We start from the raw sequence: 18,886 nt of genomic DNA on the forward strand, positions 1-18,886 counted from the left end.
CTTTCAGAACGGCAATATTGAAAATCCCTACTGTAATGGCATTGAGGGGATATTGGAGGCGTACCACCAGAGTTTAAAGACCGTCCAGCTGTATGGGCCCACAAACTTTGCACCTGTTGTTAATCATGTGGCCAGGTGGGTTTTAGAAAGATGAGCTTTGCGTAGAACTTGCCATGAAATTGTGTTAAAACATTGCAATTTACTACATAAATGTTCACAATATTGACATTTATTTTTTCTAGTTTACCTTCATTAAATTGGAATTTAAAGCGACTTCACTTGTTTTATGTTTCCATGTAAAATGTCAGCATAGTTTTGTTTTGCATACAAATGATAGATTGCCTAGATTGGTTACGGCGTGCTACGTAAATGTCATTTTCTGCATGAATAGCAAAATGTATCCTTGTTTTGATTTGTTTCGCATATATGAGCAACAGACACTTTCTGAATTAGTATTATATATAACTTGTTTTGTTCTGCATGCATGTGATTTAAAATACTTCAGCGTTTGAAGATACCCGAGGCGATTACCTCAGCTTCAGATTACATGACTTTCAGAGTTTTCATCAAAGCTCATCTTTGTCTGTCCGTGTAAGTTTAAAGCTCAAGTTTGAACGCAAAGTTCGGTAGACAAAGCTGCTGACGTGCACTGCTGACATAAAACAAGCTTGTTATCTGGCTGTAAAGCTCACATCATACAGCAGGTGTCATAACAGACTGGCACAATACTGACTGCAGCAAGTTTTAAATTGTCATCGTCTGAAAAGATAGTGGGTGTGTTTCCATAAAAGACGAGTAGTCGTGATCTCCACCCCTTTCCTTATATCTCAACATCACACAACCAAATCATTTTCCATCTGATTGCACTGCATTCACTGTAATTAAAAATGTCATCTGCACAGATTTGAATTAGACTTTTTAAATTGAAGCACGATACACCTCCTCGGGCTCTGTAACTCACAGCTGAAGCAGACAGAGACTTATTAAACAAACAAAGACAAACATGGGATAGAATATCACGATAGAAATTTGAGACATCTATAACGTAAAATATAATGAAAATCAGCTAGAGATTTAGACTACAGTATAGTCTTTAAGCCCGTCTGTATTAGACTACATGACTGACTGTATGTTCATGTAGCTCAATTGCATCAAAGCAGCATCTGGTTTAAAGAGCACCTATTTCATTGTTATTTTGTGTATTTGGCATAATGTGTTTGCGTGCTTTGGTTAAAAACACATTATTTACCACATACTGATTTCACTCTCTTCCTGAAACGCACAGATTTTGTACAAAACTCATTGAATTGAAAAGCGCTGTTTCCCTGATTGGCCAGCTAATCTGTACGTTGTGATTGGCCTGAAATACCTCTGACGTCAGCAGGAAATGTGACGCTTCTTACCATGTTTGAAAGATTCGCTCACAATGCAATGCTAACTTACATGCTGAGTCCGAAGCATGAGGAATTATGATAATGTCGGTTTTGTCTACATCACCAATCCCAGGAAATAAACTGTTGCCTACAATCCGTGTGTTTGTTGTAGTCCAAGAAAAGAGATTTAGGTTGGAGACGATATGTACTAACATGTACTAATACACACTTACACACCAAAGGAAATGTAAACGCGTGAATGGGACCATAGGTGCCCTTTTAAGGTGCAGTGTGTAATTTTTAGAAGGATCTTTTGACAGAAATGCAAAATAATATACAAAACTATATTATCAGAGGTGTATAAATACCTTTTTATAATGAACCGTTATGTGTTTATTGCCTTAGAATGAGACTTTTTATCTACATACAAAGAGGGTCCCCTTACATGGAAGCCGCCATTTTTTGTAGCCATGTTTCTACAGAAGCTCTTAACAAACAAACTTTTTTAACCAAGTTGTCTCCAACGATGACATGTTTGTCCGGTGGCGGCTACCGTAGCTTCTCTATTTGTTTCAAAAGCAAGAGGTGAGCAGTGGACTGAGCCGATGGTTGCAATTCACAACCTCACCACTAGATGCCGCTAAAATTTACACACTGCACCTTTAATGGGAATTATAAAGGAGGAGTGGTTGGATTTTTTTCATTGTAGGGTGGTTGTGTTCACACACTGCCAACATACAATTACGTCCAAACATCTTGTAAAAATGGATTTTGCATAATATATGGTCCATTTAATGGCCATCCATTTTTATTTTTCACTCTCTGACTATATTAAACAGGAACATGCAGGAAATACGCACACACAAAAATTCAGAGCAGAATAGTTTCTTTAGGCAAACTCAGTATTTAGTGTGACCCATCTTGGCACTAAGCACATCTTGACTCATCTTGAATTAGATTTGAATTTAAATTTTCATTTCGTAGGTTTAAGAGAGCCTGCAGGTTCCTGCTATTGCCCAAGTGTAAGGGGAGGTCAAACTAAATATTTGATACTTTAGTAGCTTATAATTTTATTCAGTTTTTATTTAATACTGCATACAAATGACCTGTTTAACATATTCTAATAAAAAGACAAATGTACACAAAGGTAATGGTGGAATGGTGGCCTAATGTGCCATTCACACCAGACGCGGAAGAGGCAGCAAGCGCGAGTGATTTACATGTTAAGTCAATGCAAAGACGCGAATAGGCATCCTGCGGCGCGGTGCGAATGGTGCGTAATTGACATTTGCCGCGGGAAACGTGCAAGTCGAAAAATCTAAACTTTGGCGGATATTCGCGCTGCCATAACCAATCAGGAGCTTGCTCTAGTAGTGACGTGATTACATGAAGCGAGCGGGGTCACAGAAGCCCCTCCCATGACCCGCATTTCCGCTTGAATGTCTCGAATGACTAGAATTTCACGTGTGACTTTCACGCGCCAATGAAGCGAGTAAACTCAAAATGTTCAAGCATCCAACTACTCGCAAATAGCGCTGTTTTGCCGCCTCTACCGCATTTTGTGTGAATCCTGCATAACTGTGGGTTTACACCAGACGCGTTTGAGACGTCAAATTCACGTCTACCGTGCGTAATTTTGAGTGTACTTGCTTCTAGGGATGCTCATATCAGTTAATTTTCCCGACCGACAACCGTAGCTTCTAAACCGGACATTAACCGTTAACTTATAAGATTTTAATATGAAATTGTCATTGAGTAAAAATACAGTTGACGGTTGTCTGTGAACTAGTAAAAACAAAACATTTAATTTGAACGTGCAAACAGCAGCGACAGATCAACATCAGAACCAGGATTCATACATTATCAGATATTCACGCAACATTACCTTATTAAAAAGCACGCGATCAGTCCAGTGGATTAATATCCAAAAAGGGCAGATTGTCTCCATTTCATCTACCACAGTGGTCATTTCTAAAGCAGGACGCTTTTCAGAAAGTTTTGGTTTTGCGTCGTCTTTCTCCGTTTGTGCAAAAAGAGAAATGTTCATGGACAGGGTCAGAGGCCATCAGCGAACGTCTGTCTGGATGTGCGCGAGACGGACCGCGTCATCTTGCGCGGACATGCTCGCGTCTCCGTTCAGCTTCCAAACACGCATACAAATGATTTCTCATACAAATGATTACTTTATCAGACAGTCAGGGCAGCAATAATTTGTGTCATTTACAGGACATTCACAAATTAAAGATAGAAAAAGTGGCGAAATGTCTGTCGGCTCATGGCGACACACACCATGTATTAACAAATATTTTTTTTTACTGATAATGTTAATCGGTCATAAATTCTTACCTTCGGTTAACGGTTAAACGGTCAATGTGAGCATCCCTACTTGCTTCATTCGTGAAGTCGCGCGTGAAATTCTAGTCATCGAGACATTCACACAGAAATTCGCGTCATGAGAGGGGCTTCTACCACTCCGCTTGCTTCCTGTAATCACGTCACTACTAAAGCAAGCTCCTGATTGGTTAACGTGCCGTGTTTTTCTGCCAAAATTCAAATTTTTCACCTTGCGCGTTTCCCACGGAAACGCTCAATTCACGTCATTTCCGCGAAACTAGACAGGCAAATGAGGCAGAATCGCGTCTACCGCAGCACGCTAAACGCCTCATTCGTGCCGTGAGACCCCAGACGCGAGTCAACATGTCTTTACATTGACTCTCTGCAGCTGGTCTGTATACTGTATACTGTGCCATCATTTAAATTTTTTTAATTTAAAAATAAATTTTTCCTCAGTTTTTGTTTTTAAATGGATACCTTTGATGAAGTAAAAGCAATCCATGAGTGAGAGCCCAGAATAAATGTAATTGCCTTCAATATTGTTTCTAAAGCTTTGAAGAATAGGACCTCAAGAACAGGGGCGTTGCTAGGGTCAGATGGGATGGAGGCTTACCCAAAACAATATTGTTTGTACTAGGAAAACACATTAGAAATAATAACAACAAAATCAATTACAATTGTGAACTAAAATGTTTTCAGTCTTCAAAAGATCGGGGACTTCTGACAAAACATAATACAATTTTTTTAGAAGCTGTTTGATAAAACGCCATGAGTACTGTATGATTTTCTAGACAAAGGACTGAAGATGCTAAAATATAACTGTTTGGATTTACTTTGCATGCCTTTAGTTACAACATGATTCCCATATAACATTTTTATATTCTGTAGTTTTTTTTAGCTTACTATTATTCTAAAATTTTGAAAAAAATATAAATAAAGAATGAATGGTTTCAAACTTCTGAACAGTAGTGTAGCAAGTAGTGAATTACAATTAAAAATACTATTCAACATTCTGTGTGGCAAGGCCAATTCAATTTTCAACTCGTGAACTGAGAAGAACGTGTACGTTTTTATGATCCGTTCATTAACTGTCTGTATTGTGTTTTTCTTCTATCTGAAGTTACGCAGCTGCTGTCCAGGATGGCTCACAGTACTTTGTCCTCCTCATTATCACAGATGGGGTCATATCAGACATGTCACAGACCAAAGAGGCCATTGTGAATGTGAGTATATTTCACACACACGGCGAGCGTCATCATATTTAAAGCCGGTTCTGTCAACTTCACCTGCTTCCTTTGCTATTATAAATGATTGATTAGAGGTTTTCAAAGTTAAAGAACAGTCACGAAGAGACCACGAATAAAGACGTCTGTCTCATTAGGACAAGATAGAAAGGACATACAGGTAGACGGTTTCTCTAGTTTAACATCTTGTCAACTGCCTTTAAGACTGCATGATAACTGAAACAGAAACTTTTAAGGGTCTAAGGCCCGGTCCACACGTACACGGGTATTTTCAAAACTCTGGAGGTTGCATATGTTGCTGCATACATAATTAAGCCTAGTTAAATTTAAGTTAACTGAGCATTACATTCACAAGTCATAAGCATATTTAAACAATTTACGATTAACTAAGAATAATAGTCAACTTTATGATTGTTAACATTCTGAAATAATGTCTTAAGGACATTTGTAGCCTACAAATGTGACCACCGGAGGTTGCAGCGGTTTGGCCAGGTGACTGAAACCAAACTTTTATGAAAACTCATGCTCATGATGATTTTCAGAAACTCCGGTTGCAGTGTTGTCGTGTAGCCAGTGACATTTTTGTGTACTTCGTGTGAAAGCCGGGGTTTTGGCCTGTAACGTTGTTGTTTGTGTAGAGGCGAGACTCTGCAATGGCTTTTGATTGGCCAACTAGCTTTACGGTTAGGGATATATCGCCTGTTGGTTTGGCATGCACTTGCTCGTGTGGACACAGAGATTTATTTAACTCTTTCCCCGCCATTGACCAGTTATTGCGGCAATTAACTCATTCACCGCCAGCCTTTGTGAGAAAAGTTGCCCACCTGCATTTTTGTGATTTTAACAAAATTTTCACAAAATTCCTTGCAGGAAAAATAATTTTCTATAAATATAAAAAAACCATACAAATTATATCAAATTAAAGAACACACCCTCTGCTTTCAAACAAACAATAAACAAACAAACAAACAAACAAACATAATGGGGAAAAACGTTTCATTATATATTTACTTTTTCTACTTAATTTAACCACTGAAATATGGATATTTCTCTTCAAAGATACAACATTTTGAGCAAAAAGCTTAAAAAATTACGTTTTTGTAAAGGAATTTATGTTAGAGATCAAACTCAGAATGACTATCAAACATAAAGGCAGTTAAAATAAATCATTAAATCTTTTTAACTTCCGTTTTTGATAGATTCGATTTGGCGCCATCTGGTGGATAACAGCGGTATTACACTTTCACTTTGAAATTCGTCCAGAAAGGCATATTCATTAGTTAAATATGAACTCATAAATGACGAGATAACTCGTCAATGGCGGTGAATGAGTTAAAAGAAAACATTTGCCTGAAAAAAAAACTCCTGATGAGTTTTTATGGTAATCTGTAATACCGCCATTATCCACTAAACGTTCTTACCCAATTTATAAAAAATAAGCAAATTTTTTTAATTAATTTTACACTCCGTGTATGTTTTGATAATAGTTCTGAATCTGATCTCTTACTAAATCCCTTCACAAAAATGCAATTATTTCACTTTTTTGCTCAAATGTTTTTATTTTTTAAGAAAAATACCCATATTTAAGAGTTTATAAACAGTGAAAAAATCAACAAAGTCTCACGGAGTTGCGAATAAATAGCACAAAGTGTAAAAATCGTGCAGTACATACGCCAAATTCCACTTTGGCGTGCATATGATACGCCAGTCCTTCACTTAAACGGTGCATCTTTTTTTGTCGTTTTATTTATTGGTTTCTCTTTTTTTGCTATTTTTTACCATTTTCGCTTGAGTTTAGGGTTAGAACAACTTTTTGTTATATAAAAATGACATCCTAACCCAAACCCCAACTCTAACCCCAACTTCAAGCGACCATGGCTTAAATAAAGACAAAAACATGGAGAAACCTGTATATTAAATAACCTGCTTAAGCAAATCTAAAATCTAACCCTAAACCCAAGCGAAAATGGTTTAAAAAACAGAAACAAATTGAGAAACTAATAAATAAAACGACAAAAAAGAGGCACCGTTTAAGTGAATGGGAAGGACTGGCGTATCATATGCACGCCAAAGTGGAATTTGGCGTATGTATTGCACGAGTTTTACACTTCGTGCTATTTATACGCATCTACATGAGACTGGGTAGGAAAAAATATAGATAGGATGAAACTTTTTTTCTGTTTTGTTTGTCTGTTTATTTGAAAGCAGAGTGTCTGTACTTTCATTTAATATTTGTATATATTTTTAGAAGAAAATTTTCCTGGAAGGCATTTTGTGAAACTTTTGTTAAAATCACAAAAAAATGCTGGCAGTCAACTTAAAAAAGAAAGGGTGGTGGGGAATGAGTTAAAGGAACAGTCTACTCATTTTCAATATTAAAATATGTTATTACCTTAACTAAGAATTGTTGATACATCCCTCTATCATCTGTGTGCGTGCACATAAGCGCTGGAGCGCGCTGCGACGCTTCGATAGCATTTAGCTTAGCCCCATTCATTCAATGGTACCATTTAGAGATAAAGTTAGAAGTGACCAAACACATCAACGTTTTTCCTATTTAAGACGAGTAGTTATACGAGCAAGTTTGGTGGTACAAAATAAAATGTAGCGCTTTTCTAAGCGGATTTAAAAGAAGAACTATATTTTATGGCGTAATAGCACTTTTGGTAGTACTTCGACTAGCCTGAAAAGTCCGCTCCCCTTCTCACTCTCATAATGGGAGAGGGAGGGTGTTACTGCGCCGAGTCGAAGTACTCCCAAAAGTGCTATTACGCCATAAAATATAGTTCCTCTTTCTAACTACTCGTCTTAAATAGGAAAAACGTTGATGTGTTTGGTCACTTCTAACTTTATCTCTAAATGGTACCATTGAATGAATGGGGCTAAGCTAAATGCTATCGAAGCGTTGCAGCGCGCTCCAGCGCTTACGTGCACGCACACAGATGATAGAGGGATGTATCATCAATTCTTAGTTAAGGTAATAACATATTTTAATATTGAAAATGAGTAGACTATTCCTTTAATAAAGGAGGGGAAGACTACGTTTATAAAAATACCCATGTATGTGTGGACCAGGCCTGATATGGAGACTCTACACAATGGGTGCCCAATTCTGCTCTAGGCCATCGACTGTCCTGCAGAGTTCAAATTTAATCAAACACACCTGCCTTAAATTTTCAAGTGATCCTGAAGACTTTGATTAGTTGCTGTAGGTGTATTGCATTTGGGAGCTGAACTGTAAAGGACAGTCACTGGCCAGGAGTAGGATTGGGCACCCCTGCTTTACACTTTAGTAGAAAATGTGACACGCGCACTCAAAAAATAGTCAAACACAAGAGAAATAAATGCTTAATAAGTGACAAAGTTTGTAGTGTAAATGTGAGAAAGCGATTTTATGATCAACATTTGTCTTTCTTATTAACACTATGTTTTAACTGAGCTAAAGCAGAGCATTCTGGGATAGCCTTCACAGTGAGCAATACATGTTTTATAATTTAGCCAAAATGAGGTATCATAAGAGGAAGCATAATTATAATTAGCCTTTTCATCAGACGTACGCCTACGACGCTTTAAAATACAGCCTACCGGGGGCAGCTTACTATTTTATGGAGCAGTGTTTATGTTCCGCATAATATTCTTGATCTCTCTAGCATGTTTTGAATCATGGGCTCTAAATGAACTCCTTTAGTCTTTTATAGATAATATATTATTAACATATTATATGGACGAGTATGAAATGAATGACTTGCAGTGTTTTGAGGTCACCATTTACACTTGAAAGGTAAATTTTGTCTCCAGCGAAGCATGTCATGCATCTAGCCAGGCCCCGACTTCCCAGCAGACTGGATTTAAAGGGAATTTGCGACTGTTAATCATACTTGTAGAACAGCCACACCTTCCTTTTAAGATCTTGCCTGCTGCTCTATCCACACGGCCTGCACCTGCTAAGAAGATCCAACACATTTCTGACACATTGCCAATGCATGACATTGTACAAAAGGTAAAAACAGAGTTTTTGTTGATCTGTTTTTTATTGGTAAACATATAAGTCATTTCAGTATTCAGTATTTGAATCTGATTAAATCTGATTAAGATAAGATTTAATAGCTGCACAAGTCTGATGAAAGATTTCTGAAAATGTTGAATCTAAAACAGAAGATCACTGTTATCATATGGGGACCTATTTTAACGATCTAAGCGCATTGTCTAAAGCGCACAGCGCAACGTCTAAATGGGCATGTCCGAATCCACTTTTGCTAATTTAACGACGGGAAAAATGGTTTGTGCGTCGAGCGCATGTCTGAAAAGGGTTGGTCCTATTTTTTTAATGAGTAATGGGAGTATTTTGGGCGTACCGTGCAATAAACCAACGAGAGTCTCAGCTCTCATCCCCTTTAAAAGCCTGTTGCGCTGGTGCTATGTCTAATCCCTATTTAGATGACGGACTTTGTAAACTGAAAAACTAAGCGGAGGAAGAAGATCCCCAGTTTAAGATTAATGTTAAATAATTGTGTTGTTTTTCACTTTTCACTATTAAAACCTTTAAAACCCGTTTGGAAGTAAAAAAGCAGACTTGTAATTGCTTTAAATGTATGGCTATCCAATATCATCAAAAAATTATTTACAAGTATGTAAGAAAATTTGTACTCTAAAAATACTTTACTTGTTTCAAACAGGAGATTTGAATTTACAATCGGCTCTCCGAACGTTTCAGCACGTGGACTGCGTTTTTTAAGCAAAGAATTTTTTTTAAGCATTACTTAAAAATGTTTCTCAACTCACCATATCCACAGGTACAGAGTTATTATATTCAATAAATCCGTGAGGTAGCATTTTTAAAAACATTTAAAAACAGATGCATTTGTTTAAAGCAAAGCTCTTTGCGCCTTCTAACGTCTCCTAATTAGTCCTCATTTATGTCCAAGAGACTCAATAATAATCTTTTACATTCAATCCTTTAATCTTTTTATATTTGAAGTGTTTTTGTGCTGCTGAGCATTCATATGTGTTAAGCAAACCTGCGCTTTTGTCCTGTTTATATAGCGCATATTTGTAACGCGCTCTTTAAATAACAAAAAACATATTGCGCCATTGACTTTAGACTTTAGACCAGGTTTTTTTTGGTCAATGACGTAGTCTATTTTAGTTGCCTCAAAATAGCAACAATGCGCCTGAACACACCATGTTTTTAGATCAGAATGCCCATGGGAGCAAACATGGGCGCAAATGCATTTTCTATTTAAACAACGTGGCGCTAAACGTGAAAATTACAATTGCGCCGGGTCGAAACTAGCAAAATACACTTGCGTCACGCTGTGCGCTGCATTGCGCTGGGTGTAAGATAGAGCCCATGAGGTATTTGTGGGAGGTTATAGTGGGCGATTTCGCATCTTTAAAGAATGAATAATTTGCACGTCATATAATCTGTAAAAGTGATAAATATTCCACCTCATGCAAGCATTAAACTTTTTGTGATATAGGAATGTTTTAGAAAATTGATGTGTTTACAATTGGCACATTTTCAAATCCTAATATAAAGGGTAATGGAAACGCAACTATTATATACACCGTGCTACTTTAACCTGTTATTAAGCTTCCCCTGCTTTTGATAAAACTCAAGAAATGTTATATCCAAAGTAAAATATGTACAATTCATGAAGCGTTTGCCCTAAAAGCAAAAGTTTAGTCTAATTCATTTGAAACACTTTGAAAAATGTTTTTTGTAAAGTGTCTTGACTCATTTATCATTTGAGGCCTGCCCACGTCCAACATTTAACCGACCCAGGTCATTTTTGAACAGTGAAGGACGTTGTAAGTCCTGGGGTGAAAGCCCTTTCAACTTATCTGAAAACTGCTCAAAGATGGCATTGATTAAGCTGACAGCCTGTGCTTTTACAGCCAACTCTTGTCCTGAACAGTAGATGGGGGTTGCTGCAATCAGCTGGCAAACAGCTGTTGTTCAGAAAATAACCCATATCCACAAATGTCAAAACCAGTTAGTTTTTTAAAATGTACTTCATCTGAATGCCTTATAGTACTAAAACTGTTGCTACAAACATAAAATATTTTCATTATTTAAAAAAACAAACAAATGTGATTGCGACTTGAAATTATGGAGGCCACCATTACTGTTTACCCACAGTGCATTATGGGTCGAGGATGTCATATGGCCAGGCAGACAAAAGTTGTTTAGTTCCAATGCCACATTGCGTTGCCTCTGGCTGTTATGTAGAACTTTTACTACAGTTTACTATAAAAACATTTCATGTGGGATATCTAAGAGTCTTTGTTTCTGCTGTAATGTTTTTAAAATAAGACGGTAGTTTAATGAATATTCTTACACTGAACAGATGTTGTTAGAAAGCACACGCACGTGCGCACACACACACATACACACTGTCAGTTGCCATACAAGAACAGCTGCTGCAGAGACAACACTTATTTTGGCCCGATTGTCTTCGATTTCAGCTTGATATTCTGTGTTTTCTGTATTGTCCTCATCGTTCATGTAAGCTCCGGTTTTGTTAGCTCTGGTTCTTCTTCCTTAATTTAAAGGATTAGTCCATTTTCTAAAAAATCCAGATTATTTACTCACTACCATGTCATCTAAAATGTTGATGTCTTTCTTTGTTCAATCGAGAAGAAATAATGTTTTCTGAGGAAAACATTCCAGCATTCTTCTAATTTTAATGGACTTTAATGGACACCAACACATAACACTTAACTCAACACTTAACAGTTTTTTTCAACAGAGTTTCAGAGGACTCTAAACGATCCCAAATGAGGCATAAGGGTCTTATCTAGCAAAACGATTGTAATTTTTGACAAGAAAAATAAAAAATATGCACTTTTAAACCACAACCTCTCGTCTTCCTCCGGTCCTATGATGCAGCAGCGCGACCTCACGTAATGCGTCATCACGCCGAAAGGCCAGGAAACATGTGGAATGATACTAATTATACAACAGTTCTTTCTGGTTCTCGAATCTGATTGGCTAAGAGCTATGCGATATTGTGCTGATAACGGCACTGTAACCGCTTCACCTTTCATATCATTCCGCCACCTAGTGAATGGAGGTCCTAAACAGGCTCATCTCTGAATGGAAAAACACAGACGCGCTGTTTTTAAACACTCTCCGTGTGTCTCATTAGTTCACTAGCTCATAAATCAGTCTGTGAATCGGAAGTTATAATTCCGTCAAAGATCAGCGCTCGTGGATGTTACGTTAAAGTTAATGGGATTAATGTCTTGTCACATCGTTTGGACACTTGGAAAGAGGAATGTAAACACTCGGTTTTTTCTGGAGCTATATCCCCCCCCCCGCCTAGGAAGAAGTAAACATTTCGCGCCCCCCCAACTCTCCGCCGCGACTGTAAATAGTATAATTTGTCTATAAAATTACACATCTGCTAACATTGTATCCTTATTAACATTAAAGAAAACACAAAAAAAGAAATATCGATCAACTTACAACAAAGAATAACTTTATTAACATTGTTTTTTAGTCTGTAACAGAAAAGACTTAAAATGCATCAATTTGCCTGAAATAAAAAAATCAATCCTTATTTAAAGTATAATATTTTTTGACCATTTGATACTGAAAAATTAAATTAAATATAATCAATAAATAATAATAAAAAACTCAAGCGGCTTATCAGTGTGATTGGGGTGTAATGTCTTTAAAGTACTATTCGGACGGGATTAGTTTTACATAGGGATGTGGGGTAAAGCAAGGTTTTATCAGAGCTTCTCAGTGATTTTAGTCCAGTCCGAATGCTCCATGTCAGTAATCATTACGGACAATGTCAGTAAAGATTACGGCGACTTTTACCTTCTGTAAAAAGGTCCGGAGAAATTACCTCAGGTAGGCCTAATACTAATCCAGTGCGAATAGACCAGCTGTAAATATACACGTAAATCGCGTCATTTCCTTTTAATTTGCGGGTTTCTTTTAAATATAAAAGCGCTTAAAGAAGCATTTACTTGCGTTCTAGACGGAGAAACAAGTCAGTTACAAGTCAGTTTCTGAATAAAACACGACACAAACTTAAAAAAAAGTCAAATTTACTTCTCAGATTCGCGGAACTGTTTATGAAACTGACGTTCTACCCAAACTGAAATTAATCACAGTGTTTCGCGTTTTCCTCGTCTGTTTCATGTTGTTTGCACATTTGATATCAAGAAGCAAGGTAACGTGCACGTGAAGACGAGAGGTGACGCGCTGCGCAAACGAGTTACCCCTCCCACTTCTGAATGTTTTACAGAGATTTCTAATCCCGTCCGAATTGACCATTAATATTAACGACGTCCTGTGGTAAAATTACATTACGCCATCTACCCCTGTAAAACTAATCCCGTCCGAGTGACGGTGCAAAAAAATCACTTCCTGAAAAAGTATTTTCCCTGGGGTCTCGTGCGCCCCCCTGGTGTCGCTTCGAGCCCCCCCTGGGGGTCCTGCCCCACTATTTGAGAAGCACTGCTTTATCGTGACGTGACTATTAAAACATGTTATGAGAATATCGCCACTGGTATATTTATAAGCAGCATGCAAAAACATCTCTCTGACACTTATAAAAAACAGTTTTATATAGTACTGACAAGAACAGAGTTTAATAATAATCGAGTGCTCGTATCGTGTTAAGAGTAAATGGGAAACCAATAGTAACATTATATAAGTATAGTTTTATTAACTTTTACCTCGCGCCAAAACAATAACAACACAAAAGACACTAAATATGAATAAGAATACAAATACACCAAATACTGCTGATTTGATCTCAGTTTGACCATTAAAAACAAACAAGGCGAATATCAGAGCCAGGGAATCCCTGTCAGAGATGTAGCCCAGAGAGGGCGGTGGTCAGCGGGGTGAGTAAACACTGACGTCCGCTCATGCTTTGGTTCTCATACGTACCGAATCTCACTAAGCAAACGTTCAAACAGGCGTTCTCTTTACTAATCGACTGTAGATTTAAATATAATAAATATATATTCTCGACTGAACTAATCTTAAAACTACACTTTGTGACCAAGAAATGTTAATATAAAGAAACGCCTATCCGTCCATTGAGTTATTATGAGATTCAAAGCAGGCGAATGTGTTACCTGTCATTTACGATCTCGTGCCTCTGGCCTAATCACAGCCATGATGATATAGAGCTATATCACACTCCTACTCGAGCGATATTGCTTAATTAATGTCTTTGTGTCAGTTTATTGTTTAAAATGGTCCGCAAATGTGCGTTTCATATATGTAACACGTGACCTTTCCACGTCATTATGCAATTACGTGAGGTCGCACTGGCGCATCACAGGACCGGATCTAGACGAGAAGTTGTGGTTAAAAAGTGCATATTTTTTGTTTTTCTTGTCAAAAATGACAATCGTTTTGCTAGATAAGACCCTTATGCCTCATTTGGGATCGTTTATAGTCCCTTGAAACCCCGTTGAAAAAAACTGTGTTGAGTTAAGTGTTATGTGTTGGTGTCCAATTAAAGTCCATTAAAATTAGAAAAATCCTGGAATGTTTTCCTCAAAAAAAAAAAAAACATTAATTCTTTTCGACTGAAAAACATCAACATTTTGGATTACATGGTGGTGAGAAAATTATCTGGAATTTTTTCAAGAAATTGACTAATCCTTCAATGGCAGGCTGGTGACCTTTTTATTATGTATTGTTTGTCATAGTATATAATTCTTTTTACATTAACAGTCCTTCCAGAAAAACACAGTTTTTTTTGTTGCGGGCAAAAATCTTTGATCTTGCGGCGGCATGTTTTCTTAAAAATGTGATAGAATGTGCGGGATGTTTATGCAATTTTATGCGCTGAAATTGCGGGAACTTGCAAAAACTGTTTGCAGTCACTTCATAACGTTCCCATGGCATGTGTTAAGTAAATGCAATATTTTTCAACTTTCTGCTAAGATATATGTGACTTTTTGCTACGAAAATGTGGGGATTATGAAATCATGCAAGCCCCACATATTTTGCGCACAGAAATCTGCAGTTTATGCTGCAAAAGTTTGGCGTATTTGAAAAAATGCGACCCCCGCATAAATATGCAGACTTTGGCTGATTATGCGTTGAATCATGCGATCGCAATAATCGCGTTTTCTGGAGTGACTGATTAAATTAATCAAGCAATGAATATAAACAACAACGATCAGGCTGCTGTCGCAAGGCCGCCAGGGATCTTTGACTAGTAACCGGTTAATCCGCACTACAATCATTTAAGCACAGTATGCTGGAATTTTTTTAACAATAACAATGTTCCTGGCGCTAGCAGAGGTTCCATTCCCAGGGAACATCCAGTGCATTCAGGGTGTATGTTTTATTCGTAAGTCGATTTGAATAAAAGCTTCTGGCAAATGCATACATGTATAAAACTTAAGCGTATAACACTTATTATAATGTAACATTTAGTGTAGAAAGTCTGTAAACATGTCAAGATGAACCACTAACCAAAGTCCTTCACATTGGCCGGTCCTGAGGGGCGCATGCATTATGTTCAAATGCTGTTTCGTAACAACATTAAGCGTTCACAGTAAACCTTAGAGGAACGCTGACCTACTTCTCTGATTCAGTCGGACAGAAGCATGTATCATTCATGAAGAAACATGTTCCTTCAAACAGCTGTTTTCAACTCATCCTCCTCATTATTGATTCTGTCGTTTAAAAACAAGTCACGGAGGAATGGACACTCGCCCACGGAAGGCCATTTTAATCCAAGGCTGTTTCGACAACATCCCTTCACTTCCCACAACCGCTGACAACATCCTACCGGCCACCGCTTAGCTGTCTCATTACGCTTCAACAGATATGTGAGTGTAGACATGCGGCGTGGCATATGTGTATATAGAAATATATATACAAAGAAGCTGCTGAGGCAGAAAGTACATTGCTTTCACTTTTTATTTGCCAATTATGTGTCAAACAGCAGCTCTCTCTTTTCTGGGGTTTGACTAGATGTCTTTATAAACTATATATTGGGTGTGTCCAACTATGCGTTTTCCTTAAAGAAACAGTTCACCCGAAATAAACATGCTGTCATGTAATTTCAAATAACAGCATGTGGGTTTGGAACGACACGAGAGTTCATTTTTTGGGTTTTAAATCGAATTAAATGCGGTTGTCTCTGACAGACTCTAATGAAGCGTGCATATTAGTTTTCTGTCTTCGATAATTAGCACTGAAGGCTAGAATCCTCCCATCCGTCACAAAACGACACGCAGCCTTTTTTATTTGACATGGTAATTACGAATAACAATAGTCACGGGTAAGGGCAAATCGGAGGATGATAATGAGAAACAACAACATTAGGAGCGCATTCATTTGTCGCGTTGGACGTGGGCAGGCCTCAAATGATAAACCAGTCAGGACAGTTGAATGTTCGTTGAGGTCCGTCATCAGCCAATCAGAGATGACATGCGATGTAAAAGACAGTGGGATTAATCAATCAGACAGCTCTTTGTCATATGAACCGCCTGCTTGCTGCGTGACTGATGGCAGCCTTAATAGAAGTTCCTGTCCTCTGTCGTAACCTGACAGTGTTGCGTGCAATTTCCGCCTCCATTCTGCTGAAACCCGAGTACAAATATGCAACCCTATCTGTGAAAACTATTTTTATTTATTTATTGTTTTTACATATATGCATCTTAAATAATGTAAATGACATTCTTTGAAAATATAACCTTGATATCTTTAATATTGACTGAGTAAGGTCATGTCACAGATTGAAATTAAACTGAAATCGAACTTTGATGCTCATAATCTCCTAATTTATGGACAAAGAAACCAGAAGCACTGCTAATTGACCAAAAGTCGTTTCCGACAACAGCTGGGTACTGAAGACATTGTACTAATGTTCTCCTCAGACAAAATAATGATGTTGCCGGCGTGTGAGCTTACAGCATTTGTAATAAAGAAGAATCATGGTGAAGATAATTTTTGTGTTCTCAGAATAGTTTTCAAGTTTATGTGTCCGAGTTTGTGTGTGCTTGATTATTGAGTTATTTTCAACTGTTGTCAAGGAAACTATGGTGAACTAACAGTCAGTCTTGTTTTCTTATTACTTTAGATCTGTGCTGTCTATCATAACGGCACATGATGGTACAAATAGGGCAACCAGCGTCAATTATTCATGGTGCCCTGCGCCTCTTTCCCTCGTGACATGTAGGCGTGACAGGACTGTCATAAACTTGTGCCGTGCACTGATAATTTAAGATTGCCGAAGGTGGAAATGACTTGTGCTCCCTCCCAGTGGAAGTCTTTTTGTCGTTATGTTCTCGGACCAAAAGATTAAAGAGCCACTAAGATGCAAATTTTAAGCATCCTATCACTGTTTATAAGTCCCGACAATAGGTTAAAATGCATGCAAGGTCAAAAAACACTGTCATTTTCTCAAAATATAAATTTAAAATTACCCCATTTCTCAGAGATTTCCAAACGATTCGTGTGAAGCAGTTCAACGACTCAGTCTGCTTAAACCCCACCTTTCAGTAGCCTACCCTGCTCTGATTGGACAACTGACATAGTCTCCGCACAGACCAACAATAGTGCAACATGTATTGACCTAGTGCTAACATGATTTACTGAGAAGACATTATCGACATCAATACACATCATTTATCATTAATCCAAGCAATCAAAATGACGACAGACACTAACATTTTTACACTCATTTAAGTATTTTTGTAAGCTAACCGGGTCATAGGAAATCGTAAGTACAGCATGCGTTAGCCGTTTGCTAACGTGACTCTCTGACAGTATATTAAGAGTTTAAACAACACTATAAATAAACATCATTCATCATTAGTCCAAGCAATAAAAACGACGACAGACACTAACATTTTTACACTCATTTAAGTATTTATGTAAGCTAACCGGGTCATAGCAAAACCGTAAGTACAGCATGCGTTAGCCGTTTGCTAACGTGACTCTCTGACAGTATATTAAGAGTTTAAACAACAACATAAATACACATTATTCATCATTAGTCCAAGCAATAAAAATGACGACAGACACTAACGTTTTTACACTCATTTAAGTATTTATGTAAACTAACCGGGTCATAGCAAAACCGTAAGTGCAGCATGCATTAGCCGCTTGCTAACGTGACTCTCTGACAGTATATTAAGAGTTTAAACAACAACATAAATACACATTATTCATCATTAGTCCAAGCAATAAAAACGACGACAGACACTAACGTTTTTACACTCATTTAAGTATTTATGTAAGCTAACTGGGCCATAGCAAAAATGTAAGTGCAGCATGCTTTAGCCGCTTGCTAACGTGAATCTCTGACAGTATATTAAGAGTTTAAACAACAACATAAATACACATTATTCATCATTAGTCCAAGCTATAAAAATGACGACATACATTAAAATGTCACACTCATACATTTCACACTCATTTAAACAAGTATGTAGCTATAATCATACTTACAGGTTGTGGTTAGGAGACGCATGTTGTTCCAAATAAAGTGGGTATTGAACCATCTTTCATTGCCAAACATCTTGTAAATCCCTCCATGAAAAAGTAATTTTACCGACAGTTTCTTCATATATCTTCATTCTTTGGTAGTAAAAAAACAGCACAAACTGAAACACAGCATGACATGATGTTTACACACTAACTAGCTGTGGGCAGGTCATAGTTTTCGTTTCTCCCGGGCAAGGCTGTAGGCGGAGAATATTATGCAAAGTGTTCGTATTACGTGGATAAAGACAGACAGGATGACGACTCGTTTAAGCGATTCAGAGTCGACTCCCAACTTTAGAAGCCAATAACTTTATTAATCGTGCACTTTTTGGTTTAACTGCTTTGCACATTGTTTACATTGATGGACAGCTACATGAAACATTGCAATACAGGTCATTTTCGAGTTTGGATCTGTGTGGCTCTTTAATATTTGCTTTCTGTTAGTTTGA

General features: G+C 37.6%; 1 protein-coding gene across 2 annotated transcripts in view; it reads left to right on the forward strand.

Moving 5' to 3' along the window:
* The window catches only part of cpne5b (copine Vb), a 176,922-nt gene that overhangs the window by 150,927 nt on the left and 7,109 nt on the right, over positions 1 to 18,886 (forward strand). For both annotated transcript variants that reach the window (XM_073875906.1, XM_073875907.1), the window contains 2 exons: positions 8 to 135; positions 4,828 to 4,930. In XM_073875906.1, coding sequence (XP_073732007.1) covers positions 8 to 135; positions 4,828 to 4,930 — 231 coding nt within the window. The remainder of the gene's footprint in view (positions 1 to 7; positions 136 to 4,827; positions 4,931 to 18,886) is intronic.

Source organism: Misgurnus anguillicaudatus, chromosome 14 (assembly GCF_027580225.2).
Source record: "Misgurnus anguillicaudatus chromosome 14, ASM2758022v2, whole genome shotgun sequence".
Classification (NCBI taxonomy): Eukaryota; Metazoa; Chordata; class Actinopteri; order Cypriniformes; family Cobitidae; genus Misgurnus; species Misgurnus anguillicaudatus.